At 43.6% G+C, this 19,855-nt stretch overlaps 1 protein-coding gene across 12 annotated transcripts in view; it reads left to right on the top strand.

Annotated features, from left to right (window-relative positions):
* Nucleotides 1–19,855, top strand: part of MAPK8IP3 (mitogen-activated protein kinase 8 interacting protein 3) — a 73,314-nt gene that overhangs the window by 10,821 nt on the left and 42,638 nt on the right. For 11 of the 12 annotated variants that reach the window (XM_069030100.1, XM_069030094.1, XM_069030090.1 and 8 more), the window contains exons 2-6: nt 10,697–10,817; nt 11,576–11,646; nt 12,399–12,490; nt 14,266–14,289; nt 18,249–18,300. In XM_069030100.1, the coding sequence (XP_068886201.1) occupies nt 10,697–10,817; nt 11,576–11,646; nt 12,399–12,490; nt 14,266–14,289; nt 18,249–18,300 (360 nt within the window). The remainder of the gene's footprint in view (nt 1–10,696; nt 10,818–11,575; nt 11,647–12,398; nt 12,491–14,265; nt 14,290–18,248; nt 18,301–19,855) is intronic. The other variant, XM_069030091.1, reaches the window with a different exon arrangement.

The following is a 19,855-nucleotide window of genomic DNA, read 5'->3' as shown; positions in this document are numbered from 1 at the left end:
TGGTGACTCCACCATCTCCATGGGCTGCCCCACTGCTCCTGTACTGGAGTTGGGGTTGTCCGTCAGGTGATGTCTGTCAGCTTCCTTTTTTCTGAGGTGACTGTGGCTTCAGTGGTCTTCTGCTTACTTTGTTACAAACTTTTAAACTTGTAAAGTAGTGATTTAACGCCTCTTGGAATAGTGTTGTGGTTTAAGACAGTTTTTCATCACAGCCACCTCTTGTATCAGAATTAAATGCACCTGCAGCATCTTTGTAAATTCCACTTATTTTCACTGCCCACATTTCAGTAGCCCCACCTTCATCCCACCTCCCTGGTTGTGTGCCTTGCCATCCTTTCAGCTGTGTGGCTTTTGTGGTGGGTAGTCTTGAGTTCAATCAAAGTCACCACATAATTTGCACTATAATTCCAGGTAACAAAAATACCTACAAATATATTTTGCCCTCACAAAGGAAGACAAGTTTACACTACCAGCTTGTGTAATTTAAATTTTTTTCCTTTTAACAATGTTTATTCCATTAATATTTGTTTCATTATCTGTTGTTATCCATGCTCTGTCCCTGCTCAGCATTTAAAACCAGTGCATCAGTGTCTTTTATTTCCCTGAAGGGAGGCTTGTGCTAAGCCTCCCTGAAGGCAGAAAACTGTGGCTTCAATAATGCAATGTCATACATGAAAAAATATACAAAATATTTAGGAAGAAATTAAAAACAAGCAGGCCAAAGTCTGGACAGTGATTGTTGGATGCTTTACACTTGCTGCACTTGAGGTATGATGAGCTCTGTGATTTGGGAGAAGATTCACATCTATGCTCTTGAAATAAGGAAACTCATCTTAAACTAGTACTTACCAGGTAATTGTACTGGGAATGCATCTGTCCAACTGCCCAGCTTCCATAGAGCAGTCTGCTGTGGAAGCAGCATGTGAAGCAGAAGGTCCTGCATGTTATGATATGATGGATGTCTGGCAGCCACTCAGCCTGTTAATACTGAATAGTATAAACTGTATGTTTATATACACACGTTAAGGTGCTATTAGCATTAAAAAGGTGTGTAGCTATAGTAGGTATAGCCACACCACTGGGCACTGTCTTGGTTTAACTACTTCAGACTTTACCCCTAGGGACCTCTTACTGCTTAGTAATTTTTGCCCCAATTCTGTAGCTGTTTTGCCACCAGCATTCTCAGAAACATCCAGTCTTCCTTAAAAATTCAGGACAGTAGCACTGGAAGGGATTTCCTGAGTTAGCATGTCCAGTCCCTGAGTATTGCAGGAACTTGAGTCACATAATCTGTTTCATAAATATATCAAGCTTGGTTAAAACTCCCACCTCTACTCTTTCCTTCCTCAAAATTGCAGTGGAATTCTTTTTTGGGTTTTAATTCATGGCCTGGTTTGTTCTTGTGCTGTCATTGTCTTTTACTATTAGTGAGTTTTTGCCCTATTGAGTATTTATTTCTTTATTTTGTTAAGGGAAACTGGTCCTGTCCTGTCTGGTCTCTGTTTGCAGGGTCCTGGAGCCAAACTCTGTTCCCTTGCCAAAGAAGGCAGGTTTTCTGGCCTCTGTGTCACCTTGTGTCACCTGGTCAGCCTAGTCTTGTTTTACAGATTCCCTCATATTTTTCTTGACTGACCCTTAGCCAGATCTGGTGCTTGGGCTGATCCTCTCTGAGAAGCCGGAGGAATAATGTGTGATTTTCCAGGGAAAACTTGCCTGTGCCTTGTAGTGTGTGAATGCTCTCTGTGAGTGTCCCACTGTCCCACAGCCTTTTTCAAAGTGTTAGTAATGAGGTTTATGTGAGGGCTTTCACCTTCATTAATACAGTCTGGTGTGGCCTATATGACGTGGAGTGGCTGCATGTCCATCTCCTCTCTGCCCTCCTTGGCTGCAGTTGTGCCTGGCCCAGAGCACGTCACCATGGGGCCGATTAACTGATGGTTCTGTCATCAGCTCCTTCCTCTCCACCCTCCTCCTCCACAGCACAACTGGTGGTTCTCTTGTGCATGCCTGTGCACTCAAGTGCTGTTCAGCCCTGCATTGCTCTGGTCTCCAGCGTCTTCCAGTTTTTCCCTGCGATAGCTTGTTCTCTTTAGTGCTGATGACACCTCCTGGTCTAGTGTCATCTGCAGGACTTCACAGTCACACCTCCCTTCTTGTTGGCCATCCTGGTGAAAATAAGGTTGAGGCTGTTTTCAAGGCCAGCTGCTCTGCCAGAAGCTCATCCCTTCTTTGTCCACCCCTTTCTTCTGCATCTTCTGTCCTAATTAACCTTGTCATTGGTCCCACTGGGAGATGAGAGCAGCTGGACCGGGTGAACATTGTCTGGGGCAGAGGCTGGAGCAGGTTCCAGGATGTGGGAGGGTCCCTCTGTATCTCTTGGCTGAGCTGGAAGACCAAGCCAACTTCATGGAGAGCACCATAAGGGAAAAGTAATTCTCCTTTGGAAGAAGGCTCAGGTCTCTTGGAATGGGAATATAGGAGATGGTAATCTTTAATTTATTTCACAGAAGGCACTCAAAGTCCCATCTATGATTACTGAATATCTAGCAGATAAAAGACATCATTTTGACTTCTTGAAGTTAGCAGCAGGAACAGAAATCTTTTATCTCCAAGCTTTGCAGATGTAAAGGAAATGTTATTTCACTAGAAGGTTGTATGCTTCCATGGAGATTGGAATGTTCTTTCAGGAGTGCATTTGTCTTGAGGATAGCAAAGATTCCAACACAGGGCATAGCTCAGAGCATCTTTCCATTGATGCCGAATTGATTTTTGCCATTTTTGCTTTTATGTATTCTCTGCATTTTTTACACATATATTTGTAGCTCTGTAGCCTGTTATTGAAGCTATGTGCTGTGTGTCCTTCTGGGCTAATAAATTCTAAAAACTAGGTTAAAAGTACAGTTTAAATGACATTATATTCTGTTTTCTTTTATAATGTTTTGGCCATTTTGCCAATAATTGGCTGCGTTCACTGTCAGCTTTATTTGAGAGCAGAGACCTCACCTGAGGAAGGCCGGTAGTTATTTTTCTGTATGAAATGCTTGTATGTATGTTTTCATGTGATTCAGGGTTATACAGATCTTAAGTATTCAATATAAAAAGGTTATTGTAATCATGCATTTCTAATACAAAATTCCTCCAGAGCTGATATGTAATGTGTGCCATACTGGGAATATGGTTTGAACTTTAGGCCAACCTCTGCAATGAAAACGTAAGAGTTTTCATGGTTGCCACAGCTGTGATGGCACAAATACACTCAAAAGGAGGAAACCACAGTAAGCAGAACAGGAGACACTGGAGAGCACACAGAGCAGAGCGGGGGACATTAGAGGGCACAGCTGGAATTTGCTGAGTTTTGTGACAAGTGCAGGGTAAGATTTTGAACAAATATGACATTTGAGTTGGTAAATCAGTTACTTGTGAGTTTTAACAAGTGTGCTCTAGTTGCAGGCTGGTTCTTCATGCCAGAACTGCAGCTCTGTTCAGCTTATGGCCTCTTTGCCAGTGCAGTGTTGAGGATGAGAGTCTGGCCTTTTGAGCCTTGTCCTGTAACACTTACAGTGGAGACAGTGTCTTCTGTTTGCTGTAACTGAGATCCTTCAGAGATGGAGAAGATAGAGTCTGTTACCAGAATTTACTCTTACTGAAGGTGTGTTTTCTCATGGCACCAGGATCAGGGGTTCACTCTACAGGTACCATGACTGTGATCACTTGCAACAGGGTCTGCTGAAGGCAGGTGCCTTCCAGGAGAAAGGGTAGCATTGCTTGGGGCACACCAAGACCCATGAGTCTGTCACCTAAAGGCACTGAGGAGCAAGATGAGTGATGATCAGGTGAAATGCAGGGAGCCCTTTTTTACTTGTAAGTGACACTGCTCTCAAGGAACCAAAACGTTTCTAAAATTTATGTTAGGTACAACTTGATGGAAATGCAGGTATGTTTTTATCACTGGGGGCGGGGGCTAATGGCCATGTTTTTCTATTTTCTGAGAGTCCATTTCAGCTCTGGAGACCAGCAAGGGAGAGCAGCTTTAAATATTTTTGAACTCCTTGTTTTCCCAAGGGAAACACTAAGTCTGTCTGTACTGCCTTTCTGCTGGGAATGTTTTCATGCAATAAAGTCAAGGTAACTTTGGTGTAAAGAATACAACTCAATTTCTTCTACTTCAGCTTTGCTAAATAAATGAGTTCATATAAATGCCTGTAGGGATCATGGAATGGTTTGGATTGGAGGAGGCCTTAAAGCCCATCTCGCCCCACCCCCTGCCATGGGCAGGGACACCTTCCACTATCCCAGGTTGCTCCAAGCCCTGTCCATCTTGGCCTTGGACACTTCCAGGGATGGGGCAGCCACAGCTTCTCTGGGCAACCTGTGCCAGGGCCTCCCCACTCTCACAGGGAACAATTTCTTCCTAGTATCTCATCTAACCCTGCCCTCTGGCAGTGGGAAGCCCTCTGAGCATGTCTGTGGCATCCTCTGGACTTGCTCCAGCAGCTCCGCATCCTTGTGGTAAGGACCCCCGAACTGGAGGCAGCACTGCAGGTAGGGTCTCACCTGAGCGAAGTAGGGGGAAGAATCCCCTCCCTCGCCCTGCTTCCCGCGCTAAAAGGAAACCACAGCTGCCTTGAGTGAGGGGTTTCCTCCCCCAACACATCTTTCACCCACAGCCCTGCACCTCCACTCAGGTCTGGACTGAACCCCAGCACTACCTTTTCTAGGCCCCCACTGCACACACTGCCAGCCACCACAGATTAAGGCTGCGTAATGAGATTTCTGCATCTCTGTGCGTCTCTGGCTCTGTTTGATTTATCACTAATGTGATGTGATGATTTCTGATGATCTGTTACTATTTTTAGTCATTTTCTTCCTTTGAAAGAGACAGGAAAGCAGGAAGCCAAGCAATGCATTGTACCACTGCTCTTCAGAGGAATAGTCATTATTTGGCCTTGGGATGATTTTGTGTTAGTTATTTTCCTTCTGAAGAGAAGTGTGTGAGCCGTTGTTGTTTGCTATAATCCTGGATTATTACAGATCAGTGATCCTACTTGAAATCTGGGGATAGAGTCTAGCAGAAAAAAAATCCATGTGACATTTATATATATAGCAGTTTCATACTCCATTTCTCTCAGATGACTGAGGTGATTAACTGTTTGTTTGTATTCAGAAATTATTCTTTGAAATTAACTGTAGAGGCTCTGGAAAAAAAAAAAGATAAAAAATAGTAAACATATTAATGCTGTGGTCAGCCTTGCTGTTGAGAACTCCTGGGACTGGGGGCTGTTTCTGCTTCCAGTGTACCCACTGCTTTGTCATGGTGGGAGACCAAACAAAAGGTACTTTTTCTTTACCGTCAGTGGAATTCTCATGTCCTTTTTGTTTCTCTTTTCTTAATGTCTTTATTGCATCTCCATAAAGCTGGTGTTGGAAGCTGTGAGTTCCTGAGGTGAGGGTGTGAGCTGAGCTCTGTCAGTGAAAACTTCAGGGAAAACCAGTGGCAGCACCTGGCTCTGGGAATGAGAAACCTCTGAAATCAAGGGCAGCTGCAGTAGCAGGCTCAACCTGGGGTGATTCACCGCCACTAGATTTTTTTCTTGTCTTTTGGCAGCACTAAAGTGAAAGAATGCAGTCAACAAACTTGCAATGCAGTGTTAAAAGTCAGTAGCCTGGGCCTTGGGATTGTAGCACAGTGCTTTGTAAAGAGTGTATTTAGTTATTTTAAGATGTATTTTAAAAGTCCGTGAGGCTATGCTGTTTGGTTGTTTCTTTGGGTTTTTTTTCTCCCCTGCTTGGCTTCAAACTGACAGAGCAGGATTAGATTGAATATTGGGAAGAAATTGTTCCCTGTGAGGGTGGGGAGGCCCTGGCACAGGTTGCCCAGAGCAGCTGTGGCTGCCCCTGGATCCCTGGAAGTGTCCAAGGCCGAGTTGGATGGGGCTTGGAGCAGCCTGGGATAGTGGAAGATGTCCCTGCCCATGGCAGGGGGTGCTGAAACAAGGTGATCTTTAAGGTGCCTTCCAATCCAAACCAGTTGTGTGAGATTCTATGCTCCTGTTAAATGTTTATGTTTATAATGGAAGAGCAGTATTTGTGGTGTCTGCTTTCAGAAGTCATTGAAATTGTACTTGAAATTGAGGCCAGAATTCTGGATTTGATTCCTGTGAGTATTCCCTGCCCTTGGGAAGGCTTGCTGGTTAGCCAAGTGTGAGTTAGCGTCCACAGAACTTTGGAATTTCATCTTTGGGCATCAAACATCTGTGCAGCGTTTAAGGGAGGATTGGCTGGGCACAGACTGAGATGAAAAACATGAAAAGCAGAAGAATAAATCATAAGGAATCTTCTTCTGTTATAATTGGGTTTGGTGCTTTTTGTAAATATTACAGACAGAAAATGTTCTGATGGGAAGGAGACTTACAAGTTAGTGTTCCCTCTGCCTCGTTATTTTTAGGTGGTTTAAAGGGTTGGGGTGATGTACTGGTTCCTCTTCAAGTTCCTGAGAAATTTCACAGCTTCAGCAGGGCCAGGTTTGTATCGTCGCTCTGAAAGAAATGAAAAAAGTGAAATACCAATGGATATTTATTTACTGAGTTGCATTCACTCAATAACATGTACTTGCTGTATGTCTCCCTCTGGAAGCCTGGTTAATCAAAAAAAGTTTAAAAAAAATTAAAACACTTTATGCAGTTTGTGTTCTCTGTTTCCCCTGCCCTGTTGTGAATTTCCAGCACCATGGGAAGGCAGAGTTTGGTGCAGAGAGCACTGTGTGACTGGGGATTTCCAGTCTGTGTGCTGGGGATACACTTGGTAGATTGAGTTTAGGCAGGACAGATGCTGGAGCCAGTCTGGCTGCTTGTCTGGGCCACCTGCAGCCACATGCCTTGGGCCTTGAGCCACAGCATGAGGCCTGTGGTCCAGCATCATGCTGGAGATGAAGCGCTGCCTCTGCTGTCTCTGGAGGCTCTCATTCTCAAAAGTAACTCATACAAACAAACATCAAATTCCCATTTTTCCCCCCAAACTTGTGGTGTAGCTTAGTTGTACTTGTGGGTGTGCTCACATGTCTGACTAAAGTTAGTTAAATCTCTGCTGCTTCTAGTGGCTAGTGAGGCGTTTCCCTGGATGCTGTGTGGAATGTCTGTTGTGGGCTTACTGGGAAAAAATAAAGCCTGCCTGGATACCCTCGTGAGAGCTCACTGGTACCATAAAGGATGAGCAGCACTAACATCTGGACATTAGGAACATCTTCCTTGGGCAAAGCCCTGGCAGGAATCCTCTCCTTATTCTGCTGTGTTGACTGCTCACTTGACTCTGGATTTAGGAATTTTCCTGCTCTCAGAGCTTGTGATGTGCAGGGGGAAGCTCAGGTGAAATGAGTTCTGATGTCGGAGCAGGTACAAGGTGCTGCAGAGCCAGGAACTGGGTCAAGCCCTTGGGCCCCTGCACACAAATGCCATTGTTTGACCTCCTCAGCACCAGGATGAGCCATCCTGCAGTGCTTTTATCCAAATTGTTGTTCTGCCCTACAAACACTTAGGGCAATATTCATTTTTAATATCATTGTCTCCATGTCTCTTTCTTTTCTAGGTACTTAATTGATTTCTAGTTTTATGTTTCTTTGATTACTTTTGGGTTGCAAAGTAGACAGGTCTGAGGAAAAAGACTGAGCCATATTTGTAGAAGAGTTAATCTTTCAATCCGTTTCCTCGGAATTAAACCAAAACAGCAGTAGCAAATCTAGGAATCCTTTTAAAGGTGACCTACATTATTGGAATAAAATTGGGCTTGTACCTTCTTTTCCTTTATAATTTATTGTTGAGAAAGCTGTGAATTATTTCCTTAACGTGCATTCATTTTTATTGCTTCTAAATCCCTCATTCCTGCCTGGGGGGTTTACATGCTCCTGGGTGGAGAAATGGGAGCAGGAAAGTGGTGAAAGCTAAGTCACTGTGATGTGATAGGGATTTAGCCCTTGGCTGTAATTAAAAGGGTTCATCAGTAAAGCTTTAGCACAGAGTGCTTCCAGCAAACCCCTATGAGGAGATGGAGATTATACCAGGAAAAAACTGTTGGAATAGTTTCCATCAGCCTCCAGATGGAGCAAGTGAAACTGCTGCTTCTCAGCTCTGTTGCTCATTGTCACTGTGTCTGTTAGGACTTCTTTTCCTTTTTTACTCATTCCAAAATTATATTATTGTTCTGAAAAAGGTTTCAAAAATAAATCCACAAATTTACAAAGCAGGTTGTTTTATAAATTTCTCAGAATCCATAAAACAGGCTGCTGGGTGAGTGACTAGGGGATTTCAGTGTTTAATTGACATCTCAGGAAGAAACAGTTATAAATCGAAACCCTTGAACAATCTTAAAATTTAATTTAAAAGTAAATGTTTAGCCTCTGAGAGGACTTCTTTATAGCAAAAGAAAGATGTCGGCGTTGCTGCTAGTTCTAGAAAATACTGTGTAAAACAGCCATAAGTGAAAAAAAACCCAAACCCTTATTACAGTAAATTTGGGCAGGAAGAGGAACAAAGTTAAAAGCCTAGTTAGAGAATAAAGGCATTGCAGAACACTGAGTGCAGGGAAGCAAGACATGGCTAAAGTGTGTTTGATTGTTTCTATAAATACAGGTATGTAAGAATGCAAACTGAGTCACTGCTCCCAGGAATTTACTGAGCAGTTTTAAAAGTTTGCAAGAATCATAAATAATGTGGCTTTCAGTCATCTGCAGAGAGGATCCGATTCATAATGATGGCTGCAGTGTCCCTGCTAATAATTCCAGTAAAAGCAACAGGGAGTATGCATGGGGTTTACCCTGAGAGTGCAGCAGTGCCAGTTGGTTCATGTGCAGAATTTAGCAAAATAATCTTACTGAGCATTTAAATGTGTTCATTTCCCTTGGAGTCTTTGCCAAAAAAGATTCGCCCCAGTGTCCGTCTCTTTTGGAGTAAAGCAAAGCTTTAATTTGTTAAATTGAAATTCTCGTGCCTCCAAGCAGTTTTTTTTTGGAGGCAGCACTTCCCCCATGCAGAGGGCAGAGGAGAGAAGGGATTTTCCTCACCATTATCCATGCTTTTAGACAGAGGAGGTTTCACCAGCCAACGTGAATGTGCTGGTGAATTTGGTGGGGCTGGACCTAAGGAGGATTTGGCAAACAGACGGAGAGAGAGGCAGGGTTAGGAGCAGAGCCTTGTGAGCTCCTCACAGACCCCTGTTACTTCCTGTGGGCTCCTCTTGGCCCGTAAACATTTTTAAGGGTGGATTAAAGCCTGCTTGGCTTAATTCCCTTCTCGCTCTTGTCCTCAGTAGGTCCAAGTCCAGGGCTGCTCCCAACCCCAGCTGTGCTCATGCTGCTCAGCTGTTGGGTTGGTGTTCTAATTACTGGACTGGTTGGTGCAGATAATGCTGTACTTACGGCTTCCTTGGATGGAACTATTCAGGAGTAATGTAACGAGACTTGAATTTTTGGGTTTGTAAGCCAGGCCAGAATGTGTACTGCAGCTAGTGGGATAGCTTTGCTATACTGTGCCCTTGTGAGCCTGGTGGTAACGTTCAGGCTTGGTTTGCTGGGGAGAGGCACATGTTCTCTGAGCCTTAAGGACTTTCCCACTGGTTTGTGTCAGGGATGGTACTAGAAGCAGCTGTTTCTAAATCTAGACATATGGGTTATTGGTCGTTATTGCACATAGTGTATTGTGCAGAAAACCTCTGATGACCATGTATCACACAAGAACCAGGCTCATCCAGCTGTATACAGAGATGTGGAGATGTGTTCACTTTCCAGGCATCTTGCTTAGTTTAAATATTTCATGATACTTCATTATATGATATGATTGAATGATATTACATGATACTTCAATGATATTTCATTATCTGGAGCCCCTGTGGCTCCAGTTCCTACCAAGAGTTGTGTAATACAGTGGAGCTGAACAGAATGTTCCAAATGTTTTACTCTGCTCTTGAGCGCTGGTGTCCACAGCAGGAAGTGACTAAAGCTCACAGGTGAGAAGTGAGAGTTTACAGATAGAATACGCTGAAATCAGGTATTTTCCTGTTGTGTTTTCATCATGAAATGAGTGTATCTGTAAAACCTTTCCTTTGGTCCAGTGTCCTGTGCAGGAGTCACACCTCTGCCTGCAGCTGCCTCTGTGTTGGTGATGATGGGAGTGAGCAGCACCAGAGCTGGGGCTTAGTTTTCCAAAAGACTTGCACATTTCTGCAAGGCTTGTCCCCCACAGGAATTTTGGGTGGCGCTCTCTACATCTGCATCATTAGAAGAGTTAGTCTGAAGATTTCTGACATAGGTATTTATAAATACATGATTGTAGAAATAAAATTTGACTTCTGTGACATCAAATTAACAGGAATCAAAATGCAGCCTGGCACAAAGAAGACCAGCATTGCTGAAGATGATAGAGTTGTGCTGGTTTACAGAACTCATATTGGATGATGGTTTATATATTTATTATGCATTAAAGATAACAATACTTTTCTCATATAAAATACACTCTTCATCTTGATTAAATGCTGTTGTGCTAGTTACAGTACTTAAAAATTTTTATTTCTGATTTTGTAATTTATATTCCCTCATTTTATATTCTCTCAAATTTCTATTTTTGTGAAGAGAGGAAGGGTCATGGTAGGGGAAACCCACTTTACATGTAATCCTCATCTGTGCCTTCTTCTCTACTTCTTCCCTATGCAGAAGTTCATAGAGTTTGAAGATGCACTGGAACAGGAGAAAAAAGAACTACAAATCCAAGTGGAACACCTTGAATTTCAGACTCGACAGCTGGAGCTGAAGACCAAAAACTATGCAGACCAGAGTAAGCAAGGCTGTGCACCAGACATCATTATACACATTGCCTTCCACAGATATACAGTGCTACTTTAAAAATAATTTTAATACTTTTTTTGTTTCACTGTAATTTGCGCAAAGCCCAAAATACCTGGTTGTCCCTTACTTTGATGTAAAATTCTGAGCCTTCCAAAGGGTGGGATATACCTGCACTAATTCAGTAGAGGCTACATTTCTTCTCTTCTGTGGTCAGTCTCTCCAGATGCAAGGTGCAAGATTTGGGCCTTTGGAACCTGGCTTCCAATTTCTCCTTGTAGAATTTTCCATTTTTTCCTCTTATAAAAATCATCACATTAATTAGTTAGTTACTCACTTAGTTTGTGTATTTGTTTTTACAAATACTTCCATAATACGTGCAGCCATTGAAGTTCCCCTCAGAATTTGTTGGTGTTTTGTCCAGTACTCCTTCTCCTCTAGTAGCCAGAAGAGCCAGTCCCAGAGGATAATTTAAATTGTTGCCAAGCTAAGATGCTTACAGGGCACCAGGTTACTGCTGAAAAACTTCTGTGGTTTTATTGCATTTGTGGTGCAGAATTGCTGGTATTGGGAACATGCAGGTACCCATGAACTAAGTTTCTAACAAAGACCAAATCCCACAATTCTGTTTCTGTTTGTTTTATTCAGTAAGTGTAAATTAATTTCTAACAAAATAGGCTTTGTTGCTCAAACAGTTTATTTTGAGAGTCAGGTGTGTGTTAGCTGATAGTTGGGATCTTCTCTTGGCAGTTTCTCGACTGGAAGAACGTGAATCAGAAATGAAGAAGGAGTATAATGCTCTGCATCAGCGTCACACAGAGGTGGGATACCATCTTTCTAAATAAATAAACTTTGTCGATATCTACATGACTACATTACGTAAAAGAATTCGACTTTACAATCCTGGTGATGACTAGAGCTTCTGAACTTTGGGAACATTAGAAATACCTGACTGGAGGGTATAAAGAGGATGGAGCCAGGCTATATTCACTGGTGCCCAGTGGAGACAGCTGGCACAAACTAGGACACAGAAGGCTCACTCCGAAAAACATAGTAAAAACTACTGCGAGGACAATGAGCCCTGGCACAGGTTGTTCAGAGGCGTGTTGGAGTCTCCTTCCTTGGAGATACTCATAAGCCACCTGGATGTGGTCCTGGCAGCCTGCTCTGGGTGGCCCTGTTTCAGCAGGGAGTGGACTGATGGACTTTAGGACGTTCCTTCCAATCTCATCTGTTCTGTGATGCTGTGCACATCCCCCGCTGCGTCATCTCCCATTGCCAACGACCCTCCAGGAGATGTTTATGTTGTTTTGGGATATCCTCTTTCAAGGCTCTTAGGTTATGGGATTCAGCTGAATTAATTTCTGACACTATTTGCTGACAAATTTTCTGTTGGATTAGACAGAAAATACATTCACTTATATCATCAGCTTAGGAGGCAACAGTAAAGACAAGGAAATGTGCAGAAAAAGCCCCGGGAACTGGAAATGGATGCTGTAGAAAATTAAACAAAGGCAGAAAATGAACCTTTCCTTCTCATCTATTTACCTCATGGATTTTTCTCTCCTCACAGATGATCCAGACCTACGTGGAACACATTGAGCGATCTAAGATGCAGCAAGTTGGGGGAAATAACCAAACTGAGGGCAGTGTACCTGGGAGAAGGTAGGGCCATGACCTCTCCATGTAACATGTGTCACCTGGGAACTTACACACTGAGTGTGTGTGTTTGAGAGAGAAAACAGAGCAGGACCTTTCCCTGGGGACATGGATTGTAGCTGAAACTCTTTTTAAATAGGTTCTGGGTGAGTTGTGGGTACTTGATGGTGAGAAGCTTTGTATGTTGTTTTACAAAGGTGAGGCTTTATCATGCTGCTGTTGATGGGGCCTGTGGAAAACATGTTTATATTCTTAGGTAGTGTGTAGAGGTTTATCTATAGAATGGATGGAAGTGTCAAAATAAAGTGTTTATGAGTGTGCGTGTCTTTGTATGTGGGATAGGCAGCAAAACCGTAGCAATTAAATGCATTAGCCATTACAGGACTTTTTCCCCCATTGTTCTTTCGGAGGAAGCTTTCTGTCTGTCAGTCACCAAAAATCCTACTTATTTCCAAGAAATGGATTTTTCTCCCTTCCTGCATTGTTTGGGTTCTGACTAGAATTAGATCGTCTAAAATATAGGAATCAATTGAGAAAAACAAAAAAAAAGCTAGATGTCAGCTTTCCTAGGCAGAAGAGACAGGCATGAGGGGTATAGAAAACTAGAGATGACGTGGTATAAAAAGAACCAGTAGTTTGTAGGTGCTCATCTGTTCATAAAATCTCCCTTATCAGATTATTTTTCTTCCTTCTCTTCTATCCCTCACAGTCTGGAAATCCAGAGTGAGCTCCCAGAACATGATCTGATCCTGGTTTTAGAGATCGAATGGGATAAGTGTGTTAGGCTTGTTTCTCTCCCCACTTATACTTCTGGAAGTAAGAATATATCTGTGGAAATGCTTACACAGTAAAATCTAAAAGTACTGTAGGCAAAAGCAAACTTAGGACATCTCTCTTTTAAAGGGTCAGTCCTGTATGCACCTGCCAACTTTGAGTCATAGAATCATAGAATATCCTGAGTTGGAAGGGAGCCACAAGTGTCATCAAAGTCCAACTCTCGGGCTGGACTGCATAGTAGAAGTGGTTTTTAATGAGCTTTTCCTTCTCTGACTTTCAAATAAGCTGATGCTAATTGTGGCTTTATGTTAACATTCCATGAAAGAGCGGCCTAGTGAAAAATGTTGCTGGTTATAAGACTGCCAGTCTTTGTGGTGAAGGGCAAAATTTTCATCAAGAACTGCCTCTTCATATCAGAGAAGTTGGTCTTTTACCCTTTAAGTGTGGCATATTGCTAGTGTCCTTGGAGAGGACTGTATGTCTGTGAAAAGCCTGTGATGAGACTGTGATCCAAGTGTGTAGGAGCTACCAGTAGGAAATGGGAATTTTTTTCTTAATTTCCGGCTTTGCACTGTTTGCGTTATATGCGTGTGTAGCTGTCTGTTTGTTGTGCTTGTGCACAAGCACCTGGGACAGGTGTGTTTTGATGTCATTGCACAGCTGGAGGGGGGAGGGAACACCAGTGTTTGTGGATCTTAGTGCACTGGGTGGGGGGACAGGCATAATTTCTCATGACCTGTGACATGAATTTGGGTGCATTTATTTAAAATAAATGGGACTAGGGAGAAGTTTGTGCAGCAGCTTTTGTGGGAGTGGTGTGTATCAATGGCCAAGAGGTGTAATGAGTTTGTACCCTCTTCCACATGGTGTGGGTTGCAGTGCATGTGTACCTTGTGTCTGTGGTAGGTTGCATGTTTGCATGACATTTGCTCTCTAATGGTTGTTCTTTTTGTCTCGCTTTTTGTGGGATTGCTGCTGTTTGGCTGTTATGTTTGTCACTGCAGTCATCGCCAGTCCTGGAGAAAAAGGTAAATCCTATTGCTGCATCTTAACTTCATTAATCCAAGTGTCAGAGGTTGCTGTGGAGTGGTGACAATGTGATGCTGGGAATGTATTGTACTGGCATATTTGCTCTTTGTGTCTACTGGCACCTGTGCTGGACTTGCTGGTTCAGGGGCGAAGAGGGAGCCGTGGAGCTGGGATAACACAGCAGGGTGAAGGTTGTGTATGCAAATGCAGAAGACACAAGTTTGGTCCCAAAACAGGATCGGATGTCTGGAATGGGATGTTTACACTTCACATCCACTAATGTTTTAAAAAGTCATAGAATCATAGACCTGTAGAATCATAGAATATCCTGAGTTGGAAAGGACCCTGAAGGATTATCAGATCCAACTCCTGGCCCTGCACAGACACCCCAAAGTCCCATCCTGTGCCTGAGAGTGTTGTCCAAGTGCTCCTGGAGCTCTGGCAGCCTCGGGGCCATGCGCATTCCCTGGGGAGCCTGTCCAGTGTCCTACCACCCTCTGGGGGTAGAACCTTTTCCTGAAATCCAGCCCAAGCCTCCCCTGACACAGTTCATGCAATTCCCTCAGGTTCCAAGAAATTTCTTCTCTCTTATTTTACTCTAGAGAACAAGCTGTGCCTGATTTCTGAGTGCAGCAGAACAAGTGTGTCAGTGTCAGCTTTCAAAAGGCACTTCTGGCTGATGGTTGGGCAGGAAGTACTGTGCCCAGAGTCTTCAAAGAGACTAGATCTCCTCTTTAAATGCTGGCAAACAAACTGTAGTTTTGTTGTGTTTTGTAAACTTCAGGATGTTGCTTGTAAAACATCCTGATCCCAGGTTTTGGCTACTGCAAACCTTTATTGGGGAGTGTGCTGTTCACCTTGTAACTCAAGGTGGAACTAACAAGCTTTAAAACTCACCCTGGCTGAGCCATGGAAAGATTTGGGTATATGAGGGCAACTACAGCACTCAAAATTTAGACCAGTCCTGAGGATACTTTAAATTTCTTTGAATTAAAATTTGGTAGCCAACTCCTGGACTGCAAAACTGGAGTTAGCTCTGCTGGGGTGTTTGCTCTTTCCCCGTTCCTGGGAGGTTTAGGAGAGGCTTGAAGGTGTTTCCAAAGAAACTCAGCAAGGAAATTTCCTGACAGTCTGTGCTAAAATTCTTTCCTGAAGATTCTACAGCTTCTGATGGTACAGAGGCCCTGTATCTCTGTCTCTTTAACGGAGACTGTGAAATTCACACATTTCCTCTCCATTTGGTGTCTCCTGTATTTTCTTGTGTGTTAAGTGTGTATGTGTTTGCATATGAACAAAGAAGAAAAAGAGAAAGTATAATTTAATGCCTCAGCATACGTTTGGGGCAGCTTTTATGTCTCAGTGTTGTCAGTGAGTTACGTCAGGGCATCCCAGCATAGTCACTAAGATACTTTCACTGCACCACTGGTTTGACATGGACTGTTCTGCAGTTACAAGAAACTTTGTCCTGCTCCAAACACCTGTGAAGGCAAGACTCTCTTCAAACTACCATTCTGTCCTGGAGAAAAGGAAAGATACAAAACTAATGGTTAAAGCATCTCAAAAAATGCTCTAATTTTGTTTTCTCCCTAAAAAGAGAGATTTTTTTGAAGTAGACTCTTAGGGACCCTTGGGTTATTTCTTTAACTGTAAAATTAGGAATTTTCTGATTTTGTGGCATAAAGTGGCTCTGATTTCTAGTTTTGAATCCCTTCATAATCTCTTACACATAACTGACTCTACTTTCTGTGGTGCTTGGATCAGTGCCAGGGTGAAGATTTCCTGGGAGGAAAACATTTGCCTAGTATGTTATTTAGAAACTTGAAACCCAGCTGTTAGAAACTTCCAGGGTCTTAGAATGATAGCAGTGGGATAAAGAGAGGTACCTACCAGCAGACAGGCAGAGGTAGTTGTCCTTTGGCATCATGACCTAGTAGGAGCAGGAGTAAGTGGCAGGTTACAGTCATAAATTGAGATTTAGACAAACAGCAGTGGAATGTTTTCTCTGAACCATCAGCGATTATTTAAGCCACAAGCAGCAAGATGCCTTTGGTAGTGGAAAGGAAAAGCTGCAAGGAAACTGACAATTCCTATCACATAGGAGTCTGGGTTTGAATCTGGGGAGGAATAATAGAATCATTAAGGTTGGAGAAGACCTCCAAGATCATCAAGTCCAACGTTCAACTGAATACCCTCATGCCCACTAAATCACATCACAAAGTGCCACATCCACACACCTTTTGAATGCTTCCAAGGATTGTGACTCCACCACTGCCCTGGGCAACATGTTTCCATGTTTAACCACTTTTTCAGTGAAGAAATTTTCTGCAATATCCAACCTAAACCTACCATGGTGCAACTTGAGGACATTTCCTCTTGTCCTATTGCTTGTTACCTGTGAGAAGGTTAATGATGTTGTGTCAGTGATCTGTGTTCTTCCAAAATCCAGTTACATGCTTCCTTTCTAAGAGGGTTTGTGTATGAAACTTCCATGTACGAGTCTAGTATCTTCAGGAGAGGATTTTAAAGCAGATTCCTAGGAAAAGTGCATCCCAAGCAGGCCACACTGTAAACACCTTTCTGCCGCATTTTGCCTATCCAAGACAGGCCACAGGAGGCCTTTTTGCCTACTGAAGATAGGCACTAATGCATCAATGCAGCATGCTGTGGTGGCTGGGCAATGCTGGGACTGAGAAGGTTAGGCACTGTTTTTTCTCAGCAAACATTGCCTCCTCTGCTGGGCACTCCACCTCTGTCCTTCCTAAAAGAGCTGGCTGGTGTACCATCCCCTGTGTTAGTGTGTTTGCTCTGTCCCAGGGACCCTGTGCAGTTGTTTGCCATGGTCACAGGTGAGGTGGCTGCGCTTGTTTCCCAGCCTTGGCATGACACCCAATGCTGATGATCATTACAGAAAGGCACATGGAGGTCTGCTGTTACTAACAGTGTGCTACAGAAGGGCAGGTTTCATCACACCCCCACAATTAAGCAGAAACCCTGTGCAGGAGTAGGTGAAATATGAGTGAGTCGGAGTGTGGGTGCACATCACACAGAGAATCAATTTAGTTCAGCTCTGCAGGGAATGGAGTCAGTTAGAGATATCCCAAACCAATTGCTGGGTTCGGCAAGCTGCTGCCACAGCCTTTCCACCTCCACTGCTTGCTCTAGATTTTCTCCCACGGAAGCTTGGTCTCAAAATGTGTGCCAGCTTTTATGTTCAGAATCAAACCTGCAGCTAGTGAGTCACCTACAGTTGCCAGAAAGGAGAAGATGAATAGAACACACTTAGAGACACATTGCAATATGCATGATGCATTCATTTATATCTTTGTTTAGTTTCTGAATTGCGAGTGCATTGTAATATGGGTATGGAGGGAGGATCAAAGAGTACAAATACTCCCGTGCTTAAAATTGGAAGTGATCCAATCCATCTGGTTCCTTTGGTTGAAGCTTGCCAGATTTGGGGTGGAATGTCATAAGTTTCATGTAGATGACACTTAAAAGCCTTATTCCTCACCCTGTTATGACATCTCTAGAAGCTATGGGAGCTTTTATTTTTTTGCTGTGAGAGTTGTTTGCTGTGGCTTATTTGCCCCCAGAACCTTTGTTTCTCAGAAGAAGCACTGACTTAAGTTGGCTGGTGTTTGCCTGCACTTTTGTGTTCCCCCAAATTTCTCATGCTGACGGAGCAGTCAGTTGTACCTGTTATGGCCACTGACTCCCTCCCTTTTAGAGTCTCCCCAGGAGGAGGTATTACTCTAGCAGTAACACTGTGGGACTGAGCAGCCAACACCAAGGAAGTGTGGAAATTGGGAGTTCAGACAGCTGCCATGTGGGGGTAACGGTTGCAGTCCAGTTTCTAGTGTCTCATATTTCACATACACTAGGTTTGCTGTTTGTTTTCTATCAGAACCTTGTACATGGCTAACACAGCTTTCCTCTCTCTCCCTGTTTGTCTCTTTAGCAGGAAGGAACGTCCCAACTCCCTGAATGTCTTCCCCCTCGCTGATGGCATGGTACGTGGGCAGATAGGGGCCAAGATCGTCCCAACACTGGACCACTGGCACCTGAGTGACCTCGGCCAGCTGCAGTCCAACTCCAGCTACAAGGTTTTCTAGACCATCACAGAGCAAGGGTTTCCCACTCTCTCGCTGTTGATAACATCTCACATTTTCATTAAGCTGGAGACAATCTGTGTCCGTAACCCTTTGCAGCCTCTCTCTATGTGTTTGCTCCCATAGTAGCTGTGCTGGAGGTGGGAGGATATTCTTCTGCAGACCTGGCATATGGTGCAGGAAGGATTTGACACAGCTCCTCATGCTGCTTGTCTCAGGGATAATCTCCTTTACTTGGCTGGCCCCAAGTTGAGAGGGATGTTCGTGGAGGCAGTTAGGGATTGAGGGAAGAGAAATCCTTCACTTCTTAGTAGCTTTTTTGGGAGAGGACATGGTGGAACCTGTCCCTTCTCTCCACTTTGGTAAGAGCAATGGTTCTGCAACTCAAGTGGGGCCGGGCATTGGGTTGCACTTGCCCTTAAATGTTTGTCATTTTTGATTGATCTCCTGGCCTTCCTATCTTCACTAATAAGAGCTCCTTCTTATCCTGTCTGGATGCCCAAGTCTTGCACTGCACTTAAAGGTATTACGTTCCTCCTATGCCTAATCACTGCTCTAGACTTGCACTGTCTACCTTCAGTACATTCTGCACCAGGTCTTCCAAAATCCTCACAGCATTGCAGCTGCACTGGAGCAGCTCCTGGTGCTGCCTGACATGTCTTGTGCTCTGCTCTGCCATTCGGGGGTCTCCACTCTGCTATTCGGAGACTGGTCTGAGCCCCAAGGCCCAAGTGGTGTGCTCTGAGCTGACAGCTCAGTGCAGCTGTTTACAGATTAGGCTATGCATGGTGACCCACATTTCCCATGAGCTGTACGTGTAGACTTTGCAAAGTCTTTGTGCTCAGGATCCCACCAAATTCTTCTCTTCAAATGATTTTCCACAAATGCCTGGTGACAGGTCGGAGAGCCACTGGTTTCTCTGCTGAGCACAGCTCAGCGTGTCCACTGGTATCTCACAGAGCTTCTGCTCTACTCAAAAGTGTCTGATTAAATTTACCTTCCCTCTGCTTGGAATTTGTAGAACATCGGCTGTTTTATGTGTCACATACAAGGACTAGTCTCCATTTGAAAAGTTGTGAGTCACTTTGAAAAGTTGTGAATCACTGATCCTTGTAAAATACACTGAGGCAGTAAAGTCAAAGAGGAGATAAAGAAATTCCCAGCTTGTTGTACTCATTCTACCTATCTCCAGATTCCATGAATGGGCTTTCACCTGCAGGACTCTACAGCAGTGGCCTTCTTGATGCACAGATAAATTCACAGTTTACTCAGAAAACAAAGCAGCAAGTTAATTTTTTTAACATTACCTCTGTAAAGCAGCCAGACCTAGCACAGCACAAACATCAGCACTTTGTCAGCTCTCTGCCACTGTGGAATTTGGAAATCCAAAATATCTTTGCCTAGGATGGAGGGTTGGAATCCAGTCCTTACTGTAGTGTTAGAGTTTGGGAAATAC

The sequence above is a fragment of the Aphelocoma coerulescens genome, chromosome 14, assembly GCF_041296385.1.
Source record: "Aphelocoma coerulescens isolate FSJ_1873_10779 chromosome 14, UR_Acoe_1.0, whole genome shotgun sequence".
In the NCBI taxonomy this organism is placed as follows: Eukaryota; Metazoa; Chordata; class Aves; order Passeriformes; family Corvidae; genus Aphelocoma; species Aphelocoma coerulescens.
This window is presented reverse-complemented; position numbering and strand designations above follow the sequence as displayed.